The sequence below is a fragment of the Phacochoerus africanus genome, chromosome 2, assembly GCF_016906955.1.
Source record: "Phacochoerus africanus isolate WHEZ1 chromosome 2, ROS_Pafr_v1, whole genome shotgun sequence".
NCBI classification, from domain to species: domain Eukaryota; kingdom Metazoa; phylum Chordata; class Mammalia; order Artiodactyla; family Suidae; genus Phacochoerus; species Phacochoerus africanus.
In genome coordinates, this window is record NC_062545.1 from 147,934,848 (window position 1) to 147,952,578 (window position 17,731).

The following is a 17,731-nucleotide window of genomic DNA, read 5'->3' on the forward strand; positions in this document are numbered from 1 at the left end:
ATTGTCTTATCTTGGGATTTAATCACTGGAAACCATTCCTTACAAAGAGGTTGTGAAGTAAACCGTTGCCAAGGAGTGGAGCCTGTGGGGCTTCCTCCAGTCCAGGAGTGAGGCCGGCTGCTGACACCCCACCTCTGATGGGCCTGGCTGCCAGCATTTCTGACTGCTGTGAGCTACAGCTACCTGCTTTGTGTCATTGCAGCAGCCAGCTGACCTGGAGGGATGTCCAGCACCTGCTGGTGAAGACGTCCAGGCCGGCCCACCTCAAAGCAAACGACTGGAAGGTGAATGGTGCTGGTCATAAAGGTGCGGCCAAGACTCTGGGGCTGGGCGGGTCCACACCCCCATCCTGGCAGGCCCTCTGATTGACCTCTGGGGACAGAAATTTCTCAAAAACAATCCCCAAATAGCATTAATTGTATGGCACAGGAATGAAAAGTATATATCCAGCAGTTTAAGATAAGTATCCTAAGGTCACTACAGTTCTGAGTTCCCTAAACTTCGTGACTTTTGCCACATCCAGGGACTACCTGTACCAGTATTGATTATAGCTCTCTTTAAATTAGCTTGCCTACTTTTTTTTTACGTAAAGAAATATGTTTTAAAAGGAAACTCTGTTACATCTAGTTAATCATGGGCTTGAGGTATAGTTCTATTTTCTTCTAATGCACTTTAAAATGAACCCACAATTATTAAGATAAATGATGTTTGTTTATGTGCCACCTAAGGGCAACTTGCATTCTTAGCCCTGGGTAGCTCTATGATTTTGAAACTGACCTTTGGTTTCCTCATCTATCCAATGAAGACAATGAGATAGTTATGTAAGTTACTATCTAACTATTAAACTTCTGTCAGCAAGCCCTTGTGTTTTAAAAGGGCTCTTCCCCAACACAGCCTAAGACAGACCCAGGTACCATGGAATAACCCACGGTCAGGGCTTATAACCCAGGTATTTTGAGCCTCTTTAGCAGGTAATTATAGGGCTGTGCCACCGGCTTTATCTTGCTTCTTATCAGAGATACTTGAAAAAGATGTACACTCAGCCATGGAATGTTACGGGATTTTTTTTTTTTCTCTTTTCTTTAACTCAGGTCCAGCTATTTCAACACCAAGCTTGATACTACTGTCTATAAAATGTAGGTCAAGCATTGTTACCCTGAGTCCAGGGTACATTCCTTTTAATAAGGAGGCCATTGATTAGGCCTGATACATCTTTGTTGCAGGAATGTTGGTGGCAGTGGCGTGCTGTAACAAGAGCTGACCTACATTTCAATTTCGGCCTAATTAAATAGGAAAAGAGATTGTATCTAGTTCTCGACCTTGCCTCTTAAATTTAACTTTGAAATTCTCCTTCATTGGCCAAGTTAAACACTGGCTGGGGCCAGCCTGTGTATGCGATGCTATTTTCCCTGAGATCTCTGGAAATTCAGCAGGGAAAGCAAATGGCAAAAGAGTTCATGAACAGAGCCTGGTTTTATTGTGTTTATTGCACGTTGTGGTTTCACAAACCAAAGGGTCTCAGGTGCTTTGTTTTGTTTTTGGTTTTTTTTTGGTTTTTGTTTTTTTTGTTTTTGGTTTTGTCTTATTAGGGCTACACCCATGGCATATGGAAGTTCCCAGGCTAGGGGGTGACCTGGCGCTTCAGCTACCAGCCTATACCACACTCACAGCAACGTAGGATCTGAGCTGCGTCTTGTGGTCTACACAGTAGCTCACAGCAACACTGGATCCTTAACCCACTGAGTGAGGCCAGGGATCAAACCTGCATCCTCATGGATACTAGTCGGACTCATTGCCACTGAACCACAATGGGGACTCCTCAGGTTTTGTTTTCCTTGTCTGGTTCAAGATTTGGGGAGTGCAAATGGCAAGAAGTCCCTTTAATACAAAGAAATTCATCCTCATCTTACAAAAAGAAAGTACTAGGCCTTCTCGACACTTCTGCTTTGCATCAAAATGGGGTGTGTTTTCTGGCCCTCACTCTTGACCTGAAAGAGTTCAGTTCAGAGAGAGTGAGAGAAGCAGCTGGGACTTTGGAGCCATCCTCAGAAGGGCATATTCTGCAGCCTGGGGCTCCCAGGACCTGGCCAGGGACCCTTGCAGCCCTGAAGGGACGCAGATGGTCTGTCCCTGAATCGTGGTGGGAGTGGGGAGCTGGATCTGAAGGCTCTGTCTCTTCAGTCAGCCACCTCTATGGATTTGGCTTGGTGGATGCAGAAGCCCTCGTCATGGAGGCCAAGAAGTGGACAGCAGTGCCCTCCCAGCACACCTGCGTCGCCGTCACAGACAAGAGGCCCAGGTGAGCTTGGCCCTTGGGGCATATCCATTTTGACTCTGCTGTAAGGTGTCTTGGGGGATGGATAGGTGTTCATACACACATTCCTGTGCACATCTTTGGGGACAGGCTTGTGTGTGTGTGTGTGTGTGTGTGTGAGAATGCGTGTGTGTATATTTGCACTCTTGCAATGTGTATATGTACGTTCCACATTTTTTTCTTCTGTATTGTAAAGCCAGAAAAGGAATCACCTAATCCATGATCAATTTTGAAGCCTTTTGCTGTCATTGTAGTTTCCTCTTCTATAGATGGCTCTGTACTGGGCGTCCATCCCTCAGCCTGAGCCCCCAGCCTAGAAATGGAAATTCTCATCCATAATACACTCTCAGTCACCTCCACCTGCCACGAGGGCCCTCAGTGACCAGGGTGGCAGTGGCATCTGCTTCTTTGGTGCAGGAGGGCTTGGTGTCCAAGGTCCACGGCAGGGCTGTGTCACTTTAATCTGGACTTGCATAACTTTAAGGTCTAAGCACTTTAAAGGATTTTAACTAGCCCTGTGCAGTGTGCTAGAGGGTTCTGTCTTCATCTTTCTCCCATGGTTGGAGCACTCCTAGCATTGCCCTTTTTAAAAAGTTATTCTAAATCTGTTGTGTTTGTTCATTAAAATTTTTGTTTTTAAAAAATCAGCTGTAAACTAAATAAACTAGCAAAAGCACTGTTCCATTAGGAGAGGTAATTAGATTATTTGCCTGAATTCTGCTGTTGCCACTCTCCTTTTTACCCTTTTTAGAATGGTGTTTCTCTAGGCCTTAAAATCAGATGAAGGAGTTCCCGTTGTGGCTCAGTGGTTATCGAGTCCGACTAGGAACCATGAGGTTGCGGGTTCAATCCCTGGCCTTGCTCGGTCCAGCATTGCCATGGGCTGTGATGTGGGCCGCAGACGTGGCTCAGACCCCACGTAGCTGTGGGTCTGGCGTAGGCCAGCGGCAACAGCTCTGATTAGACCCCTAGCCTGGGAACCTCCATATGCTGCGGGAGCGGCCCTAGAAAAGACAAAAAAAATTGGATGAAGAATGGAATGTTTTTCTAACTATTTATTACCTTTGGAAAATGTGTGTTTGAAAAAAGAAATGATGAGGTGATGAAAAGTGATTCTTAAAAAAAAAAAGTGATGCTTGCTTTATCAGTACATATAGCTCACTCTCTTTGAGGTTGCCCCTTCCTTAAAGGCATCTGTCTCTTACAGTATGCCTTTTGCTATGAAATGTTGAGAGAAGTGTTTCTTGCCGACGCTTTGCATATGGTAGGGATTCGGAAAATATTTGTTGGCTGCCTAGCCACAGAAGGCTCTTTTGAGAAATTGCATTTCTCTCCTGCTGCTGATTGTGAAGACTACCAGGTAGTCCTTCCAAGGCCTGAGGAGCTGGCTGGCCAGCAGGCAAGTCTCAGTCATGACATTTGAATGCATCATTTTCTCTGGGGAGCCTTAGACTGTCAGATTCAGAAGAAAGCGGAAGGTTTTCAGAGATAAAGGAAGCCTTTTGCTTCTCTTGCTTGGTCGTTTGGTTGGGAAAAGCCTGGCAGGCAGATACTCGAGCTCCAGGGAAGGTGACGTGCTGGGCTCCCAGGCCGGGTCCTGCCCTCGAGGCTGCCGTCTGCTGGGTGGCTGTGTCCAGAATGCAGCCCTTCCCTCCCACTGGCCTCCCGTTGGGGCAGCTCCTGAATGAAGCATTCTTCTCCTGCCAGAAATAGTTTTAAGATGGGAGAGTGGTGCCTAGGTGGCGAAGGGTTGTTTTTATTTTTATTTTATTTTGTTTTTTAAGTGCTAGTGCACCGAGTCTAGACGGCACGGGTTGAGGGGAGCAGCCGTAACACACAGCACGACATTGTTCCTGTCCTTTGAGGGAAGAAAGGTTTCCGCAAACTCCAGCAGAGGGGAAGAATCACACTTCTGTTTCTAAGGGAAAATCATCTTTACATTTAGCAGTTTCAGACTTTTTCTGGAATATTCAGCCAACCTTCTGTCCCAAACCACTTGCTCAACTGCATATTCAATTGTTCCCAAGGACATAAGGGCCAAGACAGATAGACAGAGAGCCAAATGTTCCTTCATTGGAGGCAGATGCCTGATTTAAGCCTATCGGCCTTATCTCCCGAATGTGAGCCCAGCCTGCCTGCCGGGGTCACTTGAGTCAGGGCCACTGAGGGCCTCTGATGCTTACTGCCAGTTTGCTTCATCAGGCCTTACGAGTAGCTCTGCCTGAGCTGCTGGGATCCTTTGGCTTAGGAATGAAAGGAGGTCTTCCCACATGCCTGCCCTCCCTCTCCTTCTCACTGCTCCCTCTCCACGCACCTTTCCTGGTCCAGGGTCCCCCAGGCAGCTGTCCACTCTCTTGGCTGCTTTCTGGTTTCTTCTTCTTACGGTGGAATCCTAAGACTCTGAACGTGCCAAACCCATGGGACACATTTCCCTGCCTTTCCTCCTGAGTAGAATGACCATGACACCCTAGTGTGACCTTCCGAGAACAGTGTTCATTGGCTTTAAGTAGAAGCATCCTGGTGGGGACTGTGGCCACACCTGCCATTTCTGTAGAGACGTCATGTGGGGCTCTGAGCTGGAAGCCTGGGGCCCATGGTCACAGGCAGGGCAGGAGTGAAGAGCAGTGATACCTCTCAGCCTCTGCCACCCCTCGGCCCTGACCTGGCTGTTCTCCGCAGCAGTATGGCCTGATTCAGGGAGATGATCTCAGAATCACTGGGGGAGTCAGAGGGCTGCCCTCTCTGAGATCTCACCTGGGGCCCTGCCTGTGTTCAGACACGCGTGTTGCACCCACTGTGCCCTGGAGGACCCTCAGGACCAGCTGGTGCCCCTCTACCGGCCTGCTCTGTCCAGCACCAGCCTCCCTGCCCTTAAGTCAGGCTCAGACCAAGAAGAACAGAAAGGCCAGCAGCACAACAGGACCCAAGCTATGTGGGGAGAGCCAGGCCACCATCACGGACTGGTCATCAAAGGTGCACTCATTCCCCTCTGGCCTTGCAGACATCCCCACAGTACATCAGCATTTCTAGTCCGATGCTATACATCTAGGGACTGGGGGTAGGGGATGAGCCTGTCTCTGTCTGGCTCTCCTTCCCAAGAGACAATGAGAAGTTCCCAATTAAGGTCCTGGAAAAGGTCAGGGAGCCCCCAGGAGAGGCCGGGAGAGAGGCCTGCAGGGGTAGGGATGGTGAGGAGGGGGCCAGGGTCCCTCGTCCAAGGCACAGCCAGATCTCCCCAAGCCAGCTCCTTACAGCCTGTCACCCACCCCAACCCAGGACAGCATCCCCCTCCCAGAACAGGCTGTGGTATCTGACCCACCTGCACAATGCCCACAGGGCAAAGCACCTTCTAGGCAGCTTTCAGTGAGTGTAGAATCTCAGGGCCGCAGTGAGGGGGAAGCTCTTGAACTTGGCAAGTACTTTAAAAAATAGGTGTTGCGCCCAAGGCTCTCTCGTGACATTCAGACCCAAGTAGAGAACATTCTTGCCAGGTCTTGGGCACAAATGGTTTTAAATCTTAGAACTTTTTGTCAGTTAAAGGAAGGTAAATAGGACCATGACTGGTGACACCAGCCTGTGCAAAATTATTTAAAGTCTGTAGGTGTCAGATAGAGAAGGATAAAATAGACACTTTTATAACCTTTCTAAAAGTGAAAAAGAAATTCAAGCTTAGTATAATTCCCATGAATGGAAAAGAGGTCCAGCTTTTAAGTATCTTATTTGGCACTTAGGATTTTCTAGCGAGCATTCCCTTATGTCTTAGAAACCCAGGCTGCAGCCAAACAGTTTATGACATCCATACCTCCCTACTTATGCAGGAAAGACAATAAAAGAATCTTTAAAAGCAAAAAGGACTTACCTATTCTTCCTCAACTTTAGCAGGTTTGGAAGTTTACCATTTGGACAGTTTATGATTTAGTGTGGCTTGTCTTTTATTAAAGAATTCACCCACCGCACGAGAAGGTACTCCAAATCTATAAGCTTTGAATTTTTAGGATGTGTTCCTTTGAATATTAAAAGAGTTATATAGAGAGCAGAGCATCTATTTTTATTTTTGTTTTATTTTTTATTTTTGCTTTTTAGGGCCGCACCCACAGCATATGGAGGTTCCCAGGCTAGGTAGGGGTCGAATTGGAGCTACTGCTGCCAGCCTACACCACAGCCACAGCAATGCAGGATCCAAGCCGTGTCTGCGACCTATACCACAGCTCACAGCAATGCCAGATCCTTAATCCACTGAGCAAGGCCAGGGATCGAACCCAGAACCTCATGGTTCCTAGTCGGATTCATTTCTGCTGCTCCACGATGGGAACTCCCCCGTCTATTTTTTCAGATGTTCACGAATTAACTGTGACCCTACTATACAGCACAGGGAAATGTGTGTGATTGGGTCACTTTGTTGTACAACAGAACCTGATGAAACATTGTAAATCAACTATTCTTTAATAGTAATAATAATAATGATAATAATAATAATAATAATGATAAAAGATATTGGATGTTTTAGAACTGAAAAAAGGAACTCAACTGTGGATTAACCAAATACTGCCTACTCGTCTGGTATTTCATTAAACTAGACCATTTTACAACAGCTCTGTTACATCGTAAGTAAGTAAATACATAGTAAGTCTGATGGATGGTGGTCCAACACTTCCTATGAGCCAGGCATTGTTCTGAGCACTCTGTGTGTATTCACTCATTCAAAACCCCTAACAAAGGGGTGGGTTTAGGAATTTTTTTATCTCCTGAAGAAACTGAGGCTGAAAGGAGTTAAGACACAGCCCAGGGCTGGGATGTGGTGGGGCTCTGGATGCCCCTCTGGGCAGGAGCTCAGGTGAGACGGAACTGAGTTGAGGACCTGCACATCCCCCAGTAGACCTTTCCTCTGTCTCCTGGTGTCCAAGCCAGCTGGGAGTCAGGAAGGCACCTTGGCTTTGCTGCCTGCAGGCTCTTCCAGCCTTAGCCAGCTGCCAGCACCTGAAAGGCCAGACCCCAGTGCCTTCTCTGCAGCAGGTTATCTGAACTAGTGGGGAAGCCACATGGCCACTGAGTCCTGATCGAGTACCTGCGTGGCTGGACCCACACCGCCTGACCCCAGGGCCCTGCAGGGTTGCAGCACACAGCCTGGTTTCTCATCTCTTCAGGAAGCTAGAAGCCCCTCTTTCCTTCAGGCTGGCTCTGTACTCCAGTCCCCTCTCCAGGGCATCCAGCTCTGTGTACACCTAGTACTGTATGAGGTCCGTACTCCTGGCTCATTCCTCCATAGGCCCGGGGGCCCTAAGGCAGCTCGTGGGATGCTCTGCAGTCAGGCCCTGGGTGAACCACACCTGGGCCCTCAACATTTGTTCTGTTTCTTTTTTTTTTTTTTTTTTTGGCTTTTTGCCATTTCTTGGGCCACTCCCGCGGCATATGGAGGTTCCCAGGCTAGGGGTCAAATCGGAGCCGTAGCCGCCGGCCTACACCACAGCCACAGCAACACAGGATCCAAGCTACATCTGTGACCTACACCACAGCTCACAGCAACGCTGGATCCTTAACCCATTGAGCGAGGCCAGGGATCAAACCCGTGACCTCATGGTTCCTAGTCAGATTCGCTAACCACTGAGCCACAATGGGAACTCCTGTTCTGTTTCTTGATATCCCTTCAGTTAACTGTTTTCTTGCAGCCCTTGTCTGCCTTCGTGTATTTTTTTAGAGTATAGTTGATTTACAGTGTTGTGTCAATTTCTTCCATACAGCATAGTGACCCAGTCATACATATCATATTCACAGGTTTTTCTCATACCGTCTTCCATCATGCTCTCCACCAAGAAATTACATAGTTCCGTGCACTGTATAGTAGGACCCCATTGCTTATCCATTCCAAGTGTGGTAGTTTACATCTACTGCAAACCTGTTTCTCCCCAGTTGTAAATGTTCCCTACTTCTAAGATGAGCATTTGAACTTGAATGATGCAGCGATTCTCATTGTTCACAGTAGTCATGAAGTCCTCACAAATACTGACTTCTTGAGTGTAGAACCATCGCTCCTAGGAGAAATACACAGGTGAGGTTCCTGGGAGCCTCTGGTCACTACGTGTGTGTCAACTGATCAATAAAGAAACTTGTTTTATACGTGTTTCTGTTTTATACAGATACTTTACTATATATACTTGACTCAGTGACATTGAGCTCATGGTCAGCTGCACTGTCACTCAGGCCTGAACAATGGCTTTTGTTCTCTCTATGTCACATCAGTGCCTTCCTGTGCTTAGAACACCTTCCTGCACTGCAGCGCTGTGCTCGGGGCCATTTTAATCAGTGAAACCACCAACGCAAAGCAAAAAAAAATGTGAGAAACATGGCATTAAGTAGACCACAAGAAGGATACTTGTTTGCAGTTTGAGTTTACTCAGTCTCAGCTGGGAACACAGACATTGGGCAGCTCAGATATTTGGCCTCTCTGTATGAAAATGACCACAAAACACCACAAGTATTGGCTTGGGGGTTATAAATAAATTTTAGTTGCGTAGGTGAATCTGAAAATGTAGAATCATGATAATGAGGATGGATTGTGTTATTTTATTGTCTTTTTTACTCCCTATCCAGTTGAATTTCGAAGTGGAAGGAATATTTAAAGCCAGCTAATTTAGCCCCCTAATTTCACATAGAAGAAAAACATATGCTGTAAATTTAAACATTTTGTTTAAAACACCGTATTATAGCCCAATTAATCATGGGCAGCATTGTCTAAATTAATGTACTGGATTAGTCTCTCTCTCTCTTTTTTAAGTTGCACTTTATTTCCAGCCTGAATGATTTACTGTGGTTTGATCATCAAAAGTAATATCATCTAAGGAGAATTCACAGTGTGAACTAACTGAGTAAGAAAGTCATGGAATCTCTGCTTTAGACTCTTAGGATCATCCTACCAAGAATGTTCATCCTGGGACCTAGACCTAAGAAATGAGTCAGAACCGTCTTGCTGTCCCCATACAGCTCACTCTGGGCCCTCCCTCCCATGTACTGAGTTGCTTTCCTACAGTCTAATAAGTTCATCCAGATTAACGCCTCTCCATCCACTCATGACCCTTTGTAAGGTCAGTGAAAGGGTTTTCCTGGTTGACTTTCTGGTTGGCCTTCCTGGATGACCCTCCCTTGTCATGGTCCTCAGCTCTGCAGCTACCTCTTCTCCCTGACTCAGATGCCACATACAACAGGCGATGGAAGCTGCTGCTTTCTGATTCTGCTGGGTCTCCTAGCCAACATGACCATAGAACTGTCTGTTGAGGGACTGAGCCCTGCCTGCCTGGGCCCAGCCCTGCAGCTTGGAAAGAGGCTGTCAGGGGGTCAGGTCTGGCCTTGAAGCTGAGCTGGAGAGAAGTTTTCAAGGTGGGAGTAAGAAATAGAGACAGACCTCGGAGATATATTATGTGTTCAGTTCCAGATCATCTCAATAAAACAAGTCACGTGAATTTATTCTTTCCCAGTGCATATAAAAGTTAGGTTTCCAGAGTTCTCTTGTGGCTCTGTAGGTAAAGGATCCAGCCTTGTCACTGCAGCAGCTTGGGTCACTGCTGTGGTGCAGGTTTGATCCCTGGCATGGGAAGTCCACACGCCTTGGGTGTGGCCAAAAAAAATTAAAAAGTTATATTTTCAACATACTGTGGTCTGTTAAGTGTGCAAAAACCTTATATCTAAAAAGACAATGTACATGCCTTAATTAAAAAAAATACTTGATTGCTAAAAAGGGCTCACCATCATCTGAGCCCTCAGTGGTCATAGTCTTTGAGCAATAGTAACTTCAAAGATCCCTGATCACAGATACCATAAAAAATATAATAATACCGAAAACTTTGAAGTGTTGTGAGAATTAACCAAACATGATGCAAACAAGAAGTGAGCAAATGCTTTTGGAAAAGTGACGCCTACAAACTTGCTTGCTACAGGGTTGCCACAAACCTTCAATTTATACAAAATGAAGTAAAGCAGTAAAAGGAGGTCTGCCAGTGCTGGCTTGTAGTGGCTTCCCAGCCAGAGCAGAAAGACCTGCACGGGAAGTGAGCTTCTGCCCGTGGCCCCTAATCCTGCTTTCCTGACCACTCGGTATGCTTGAAAATATTTTTACCTTTGGCTCTGAATGTCACTCTGATGCCACGAGATTCTAAGCTTTGTGATTTGGCGAGTGCCTTCAGTTTAGTAAATTAGGAGCTCGTTTCTATGTATTTACAAGAAATTAGATGGTATCATGTACTAGAGGAAACTGGACAGGAGTAGCAGGAAGTTATTAGGAAAGCTGCAGGGTGGGAGGAGAACTGCTGAGGGGTGTGGGGATGAAGGAACATCTGGAGGCTCAGTAATTAAGTCTGAAATGTGGCTCAACAGGAAATGACACGTCCCTGTCCCCAGAGCCCTCTTCCAAGTAGGCAGTCCCCACCGCTTGAATATCGCTGGGTCTGGAGGTGGCTCTTGTGGGACCTTTAACGCCTCAGGTTTCTCCAGGGTCCTGGGAAGATGGCTTTGTGCACAGGCGACAGTTTCAGAGTTTGATAGCAGAGAAACATTTTCAGTTATCTTGGGAGCTTTAAGCTCTCTCTAAATCAGTTTTTGTGATTAAAATACAATTTATCTGTGTATGTGTGTTTCTGTGCCTTGTTTAGCCTAAAGCCAGATCAGCCAACCTTTCTGACTTTGCAGCTGAAGTCCCGAGAAAGACTAAGAACCACCCATCACTAGAGGCTTTAACAATCTCGTGGAGGATGGCTCACTCCCTGAGATGGGTTTTCCTCTAGGTGTTGACACCAGGGCTGGGTCCAGGGAGGTGGCCATGAGGGTAGGTAGGCTTCCCTTTCTTTTTCCCTGTTCCTGTTGTCTGAAATCCTGTGCATGTCCCGTGGTTTTTATTTCTCCCCCTTTTTCCAGCCCTCTGCTACCTGCTCACCCTGTGTTCCAGTTAACATGCTGCCTGGCTTGTGCCCACCCAGCGTCAGGTGTGCTGTGAGGCCTCTCCCTTCAAGGGTTTTGCGGCATCTCTGGCCACATTTGTTTTGGTGTCTAACCTCAAAACCTTTTTTGTTGTTCTCTTTTGTTTTTTGTGTTTTTTATTTTAGGGCCACACCCGCAGCAAATGGAAGTTCCCAGGGGCAGTGAATCAGAGCTGTAGCCACAGGACTATACCACAGCCACAGCAACTCAGGATCCGAGGGTCTGCAATCTACACTACAGCTCATGGCAACTCGGATCCTTAACCCACTGAGCAAGGCCAGGGATCCAACCCACATCCTCATGAATACTAGTCAGATTTGTTTCCACTGCACCACAATGGGAACTTTTTTTAAGAGGCTAGCACTGGGGTTAGGGTTTTCTTGCTGGGATTCCAGATCCCCGTCCCAACTGGCAAATGGTTGGGGTCGGGGTGGGGACAGAAAACAAAACTTTGTTATGACTTTTGTTTCTATTTGGCCCTAGTCTTGCTGTTCAGCCCAGGAAAGCATAGGGTTATTTAGTGAGTCTTCACCTGGGGGAAGAGGAGTCCCCTCCCCCAACAGCCACGCTGCCTTCTTCGTGTACAGCGGCCAGGGAATGATTTACCTGGAAATATGTGTGTGCCTGGTGGGGCTGGAACTCTCTGAAACTTGACACAGTTTTCTGTTCTGTGCTGCATATGCCTCAGCAGGAGGGGCTGCTCACCAGTAAACACAGACAGTAAAACTTGAGAGAAGGCAGTGAAAGAAGTCGGCATCTCTAAATCAGCTTATGATGTATGCAAATCATGTTTTCAAGTTCCCGAGTCTCCGAGGGAATTACATTGCTGTTTATAACCGTTTTGATTGTTCTTTATGACTCGGGCTCAGTCGAACCAAGTGTTGTAATTCCTGAGAGACGCTGACCCCACCCTCTAATCCCCTCTCCCCAGAGGAAAGTCGGGCATAATGGGAAATGCGCTCTTCATAACAAACTGTGTGCTGGCCAAGCAGTGGGGAATTATTGATGTGCTGCTGGGCAGAGGGAGGCCTTTCCTCAGTTCACAGATCACCTGGATAAGCAGTGGGTGGTCCGGGTGAAGGCTTGTTTGCTTATTCTAGAGAGCGTGTGAGACAATCCTGGTGAAACTGTCTTGAGTGGCTGGGTTTGGTGCTCGTCCTCAGATTCTACCCCAAATGGTAAAGCCCCCCTGAGTTTATAAAGAGAACCATCATCCATGCCCATCATGAGATGGGAGTGGAAAGGACCTCCAGCCTTCAAGCAGGACCACTGGGGCAGTCATCCTCTATGACTCTGGTCCAGTCACCATAGCCTCGATAGTGCATTCAGCACAGGGGGCCAGTTCTGGCCCCGGGTCCCTTGTCTGTCTCCTCTTTCCCAGCTTCTTTTTTTTTATTTTTTGTCTTTTTAGGGCTGCACCCACAGTATATGGAGGTTCCCAAGCTAGGGATCCAATCAAAGCTGTAGCTGCCAGCCCATGCCACAGCCACAGCAACGCGGGATCCGAGCCGCGTCTGCAACCTACACCACAGTTCATGGCAATGCCGGATCCTTAACCCACTGAGCAAGGCCAGGGATCGAACCCACGTCTTCATGGATGCTAGTGGGGTTCGTTAACCGCTGAACCACAACGGGAACTCTTTTCCCAGCTTATTGAAGAGAAGTGCGGGTCCCCTCAAGCATCGGTGTGAGGCAATGTGGCACAGAGGTGGATGCAAGGGACTCTTGAGCCTCAAACCCCAAATCTGCCTCTCGGTAGATCTGTGACCTTGGGTGGGCATGGTCCTTGACCTCTCTCTGGATTAAATGAGTCGGTCCTTATAGATTTCCAGACCAGTGGCCAGTGCCTGGCATGCAGTCAACTCAGAAAGTATTTGCTGTTGTGATTAATTAGTATTATGACATATCTTCAAGGCCAGTCTTTGAAACAGAGTAGTGGGGTTTTAAAGCCTTGCAGACCCTAGGCAGTTGAGATGAGCTGGCCAGAGACTACTTAAAAGAAGCTGCCTCCTGGGTACTAAGGGTCCTGATCCTCCAGTGTGGTAGTTGAGTCTGCACAAGGAGATGTTCCCTAAATCTCTCTAAGCAAATTCCAAAATGATCAACCTCTTCTGGGCAGATGATATAACTCCAGCAGGCATGTCTGAGAGTGAGATATAAGGGGCCCGAGGTAGGAAGATCCTGGATCTGTCGCCTTGAGCGTGATTAGAGCACCAGGCGCTGAGAGCTAAGCCCCTCCTTCTCTGCCAGGAGCATCCCCGTGGTGCAGACGCTACGGACCACTGCCCTGAGCACCGCCTGTGCTGACCACTCAGACCAGCGCGTGGGCTACCTTGAGCACGTGGTGGCTCGAATCTCCATCTCCCACCCTCGCCGAGGAGACCTGCAGATCCACCTGATTTCTCCCTCAGGAACCAAGTCTCAGCTTTTGGCAAAGAGGTAAGTCCAGACTGGCCTGGGGGCGGGGCTCCAGCTTCCTCTTGTATTCACTCACATGTAGACTCCACAGACCTGAAAAATAGCCTCTGGAATCTGTCCTTCAAAGCTGCCCTAGAAAACTTCATTTCAGGCAGTAAGTGGTAACAGAGGTTTGTGGTTGTTTGGTTGTTTAGTGGAGAGATGCATGGGATTCTGGCTACAACTTTATTGCTGTGTGCATCAGAGATCATTTTTTATCACATTTATTCTACATTTTAAGTGACAGCCTGTGTCAGAGGGGCACTGAACCTGCATGGGCAGGAGGCTCTGCTCTGTGCAGTTCTTCCCCACGTGCCAGGAGGGTCCCCATGTGGCAGACGCACTCAGAAGCAGCCTCTGGAGTTTGGAGCCTGGTACAGTTTGTGGCACACAGTTTGTGCAAGGCTGTGAAGTCATTTCTCTTAGAGACTTAGAAACAAGAAGAAGCACTTTGATGCATTTATGTGATTTGCAGGTCATCAGCGTGAAGGGATTTTGGGAGCTTGGGAGAAGCTGGAGGGGACTTTTTCCACTCCTTCTAGCTAAGAGGCAGAAGGAGAAAAAAGGTTTCATGGACACATCAGCATTTCCTGCTCCTCTTAAAAAACAGTCATGGCCCCCAGCCCTCAAGAAGTACCTGAGACTACCCTGCCCACTGGGCTATAGCCTCCACTGTGTGTTTGCTCACCCTGGGCCCACTGACCTTGTTTGGGTTACTTGCCAGGGATGCAGCCCTTATTGGGGCTGTAGGATTCAGAAATGGGACGAGTTACAGCCTCCAGACAGGACCAGGCAGGAGGTACCCCTTTTCTTGATGCTCCTGCATCCCACGCCTGCTCTGCACGAGACAGAGATGGATCTGCAGCAGTGAGAAGCAGTCAGGCTTTGTCTGAGAGTAGGGAGTTAGTTGTGTCCTCCTCACCCCTGCCTGGCCTCCCCCAGCAGTCTGGCCCCGGACTGGTCCTCAGTGCACTGGAAGCACCCAGGGACCGGACCTTGGCTTCATGGGCTCCCAGGGTTGGAACCAAGGTTGGCACTTGCTGAGTTCCTCCCTCATGGCACAAGAGTGACACAGGGCATCTCTTCCAGATCCAGGCCCCTCTCTGCATGGGCAGGAGCATATTGAGGGTGCCAGCTGGCAAGCTGCAGCTTTGAGCTATTTTGCCACCAGAATTGTTATTATTGTTATCATCAGAACTGTTAGAGATTTCCTTTAAAAGTCCAAATTTCTAGTGTTTGTAGAAAAAATTGGGAGCTCTGCGATATTGGGCCCACATTCCCCAGGCAGACACTAGACTAGAGTGCCCCAGGGCCTGTCCTCAAGGTAGCGCCAAGGCTGGGTGTGAGCTCCGTATCTTCCAGGTCTTATAAGATCACCTCGCTGGACCTTCATTTATTCCCAGGCCACACCCCTAGAGGCATCTGAGTTGGTGATCCCTGAATCTATGCAGATGCTGGGTGTAGACCTCAAGTGGTGGCCTGCGTTGACCTAGAGCCATTCAGAGGCATGGAGTGGGGGCCTCAGTGACCAGGGAGGCCCCATGTGGGCTCTGGAGCCCAGAGACTTGAGCTCACATCTGGCTCCTTCATTTCCCAGCTGAGCATCTGGGAGCTCCTTGGCTCTGGAAATTCAGGTGACTATTCTGTCACCATTAGGCGTGTTGCAAGAGCTGGATGTGATGATGTAGATGGAAATTCTTGGCATGGTCCCTGGCACAGGCTATATCCTTCTGTCCTGCTTGCACCCACCTGCTTGGCCGCAGGAACCTTCCAGCACCCAAGCTCTGTTCTCCTCCCCTCCTAACTTCCACCTTTCTGCTCAGGCCCAGGGTCGGAGCATTTGGGATGAGAGAGCTCTTCCTACTGAGCTCATTCAGTTCATACCTACTCAATTGCTGGCCTTCAAGCACCTTCAACCTGCCTGGAGCCACTGGGCCATCATCTGAGTCTTGGGATGTTGGTTATTTTCCAAGGCAGATTGTGTGATTACACCAAGAGTTTGTGTTTTAAGGTCCGATTGCTTCTCAGCCTCTTGGTTAAGGTCAAGTGTATGATCTACTACCTGCTACTTTATTTCACATCTCACTTAATCCAACAGCTTTCTTAGGTTGCCATGTGTTTTTCCTTCGAGTAAGTTGACCTTCATAAGCACCTCAGTCCTCAAAAGAGCTCTTCTTTGTTCTGTCCCAGTGCATCAGATTCAGTTTAGCATCGTGTGTGAAAATCAGCCTTGACCTTTGTAGTTTCTTAGAAAGAAATAGAGAGTGTTCCCCTCCCCCCACTATTCTCCATGCAGAGCACATTCTCTTTGGGTTTTTTGGGGAGGGTTCTGTTTTTTTCTTTGTTTTTTTGGTTTTTGTCTTTTCTAGGGCTGCACCCATGGCATATGGAAGTTCCCAGGTTAAGGGTCTAATTGGAGCTATAGCCGCTGGCCTATGCCATAGCCACAGCAATGTAGGATCCGAGCCGAGTCTGCAACCTACACCACAGCTCACAGCAACACCAGATCCTTAACCCACTGAGCGAGGCCAGGGATTGAACCCGCAACCTCATGGTTCCTAGTCGGATCTGCTAACCACTGATCCACGATGGGAACTCCAGAGCACGTTCTCTTGATAAACATTTTTTTACAGTGGGTGTTTGAAGGAGCCCTGATTGGGACTATAATCTTACAATACACAAAATATATATCTGAATTTCTGATGAACAGTAAAAAGCCCTGGATTTAAAACCTGTTATCCCAAAACAGAGATAGAAAATTAGACTGTAAAAGAAGAATAAAATGAAGAGCCTGGAATTGTTTTTTTCTATGGAGGAGAGACGGGGGTGGGGGGGGCACCAGGTGCTGGGACAGAAGGAGATGCCAGTGACTTGCTCCCTGTTTCTGCCTGAACCGAGCATGCGAAACAGACCAGGGCCAAAGGTCCAGAAGGAAAGACCTACTTCCAGTTTGGAAGGACCAAGTAGCTTGCGCGCTTGCGGGGAGGTAGCCATGGGGGAGCGCCCAGGGGTGCCTCTCACCCTCAGTGGATGACCACCAGGGTGGTTGTGTCCTCTCCTCCAGAAGGGAACTCTGGAAACCTGCTAAGCCCTGGAGATTAAGGGACAACATCTTTCCACACATTTGCGTAGTTGTTCATTTTTCCTTATTGATATCTTCTGGAGAAGAACCACAAGAGCTGCAATGTGAAAGTTTTCTTCATTCCATAAACCAGCATTTTAGAAGAGCCTCCTCAGTGATGCCCTCGGGATTTGGGGGGACATTTCAGGTGGCCCAGCCTCCACTGGCTTTCGTGCATTCCAGGCACTGGGGACATGGGCTCAGTAGGATCCCTCCTGGGGTGGAATGTGGTGAGGTGTTCACTGGTGATGGAAAGAACCCAGGACAGGAGTCAAAATGCCCCCAAGGAAACTGTAGCTCAGCTGGTCACTGGAAGGGGTCCTGTGATCTCTGGGCTGCGTTAGGATAGGGGGGAAAGCACCCCCAATGAGGCTCTGTCTTAAACTGAGCGTGGCCTCTCCCTTTGAAGGTTTGGAAACCAGTGAGATGGTGCGCCAGTCGAGGGCCAGACCCCTTCTGCCCTGGGCGGGGGGCACTTCAACCAACTGTACAGTTACCTGAGTGTAATTCCCAGGCAGGAGAGCCCTCCTCGGGCTGGTCGCCCCACCCAACACCCCTTTCAGGACCCTTGTGTTCTGACGCCACATCTCCAATTGCAGATTGCTGGATCATTCCAATGAAGGGTTTACAAACTGGGAGTTCATGACTGTCCACTGCTGGGGAGAGAAGGCCGAGGGGGAATGGACCTTGGAAATCCAAGACATGCCGTCCCAGGTCCGCAACCCAGAGAAGCAAGGTCAGTGGCTCTTGAGATCATCCCAGGAACTTGTCAGCCCGTTTGTTACCTCTAGACTTTTATTCAGTCATTCTTTGATGCTTTTCTTGGAGGTAAAATTGACATGATATAAATTTCACTGCTGTAATCATTATTAAGT

The 17,731-nt window shown here is 48.1% G+C and overlaps 1 protein-coding gene across 4 annotated transcripts in view; it reads left to right on the forward strand.

Annotated features, from left to right (window-relative positions):
- The window catches only part of PCSK6 (proprotein convertase subtilisin/kexin type 6), a 188,424-nt gene that overhangs the window by 112,476 nt on the left and 58,217 nt on the right, over positions 1-17,731 (forward strand). For all 4 annotated transcript variants that reach the window (XM_047766897.1, XM_047766900.1, XM_047766896.1 and 1 more), the window contains exons 10-13: positions 203-306; positions 2,182-2,299; positions 13,529-13,717; positions 17,456-17,592. In XM_047766897.1, the coding sequence (XP_047622853.1) occupies positions 203-306; positions 2,182-2,299; positions 13,529-13,717; positions 17,456-17,592 (548 nt within the window). The remainder of the gene's footprint in view (positions 1-202; positions 307-2,181; positions 2,300-13,528; positions 13,718-17,455; positions 17,593-17,731) is intronic.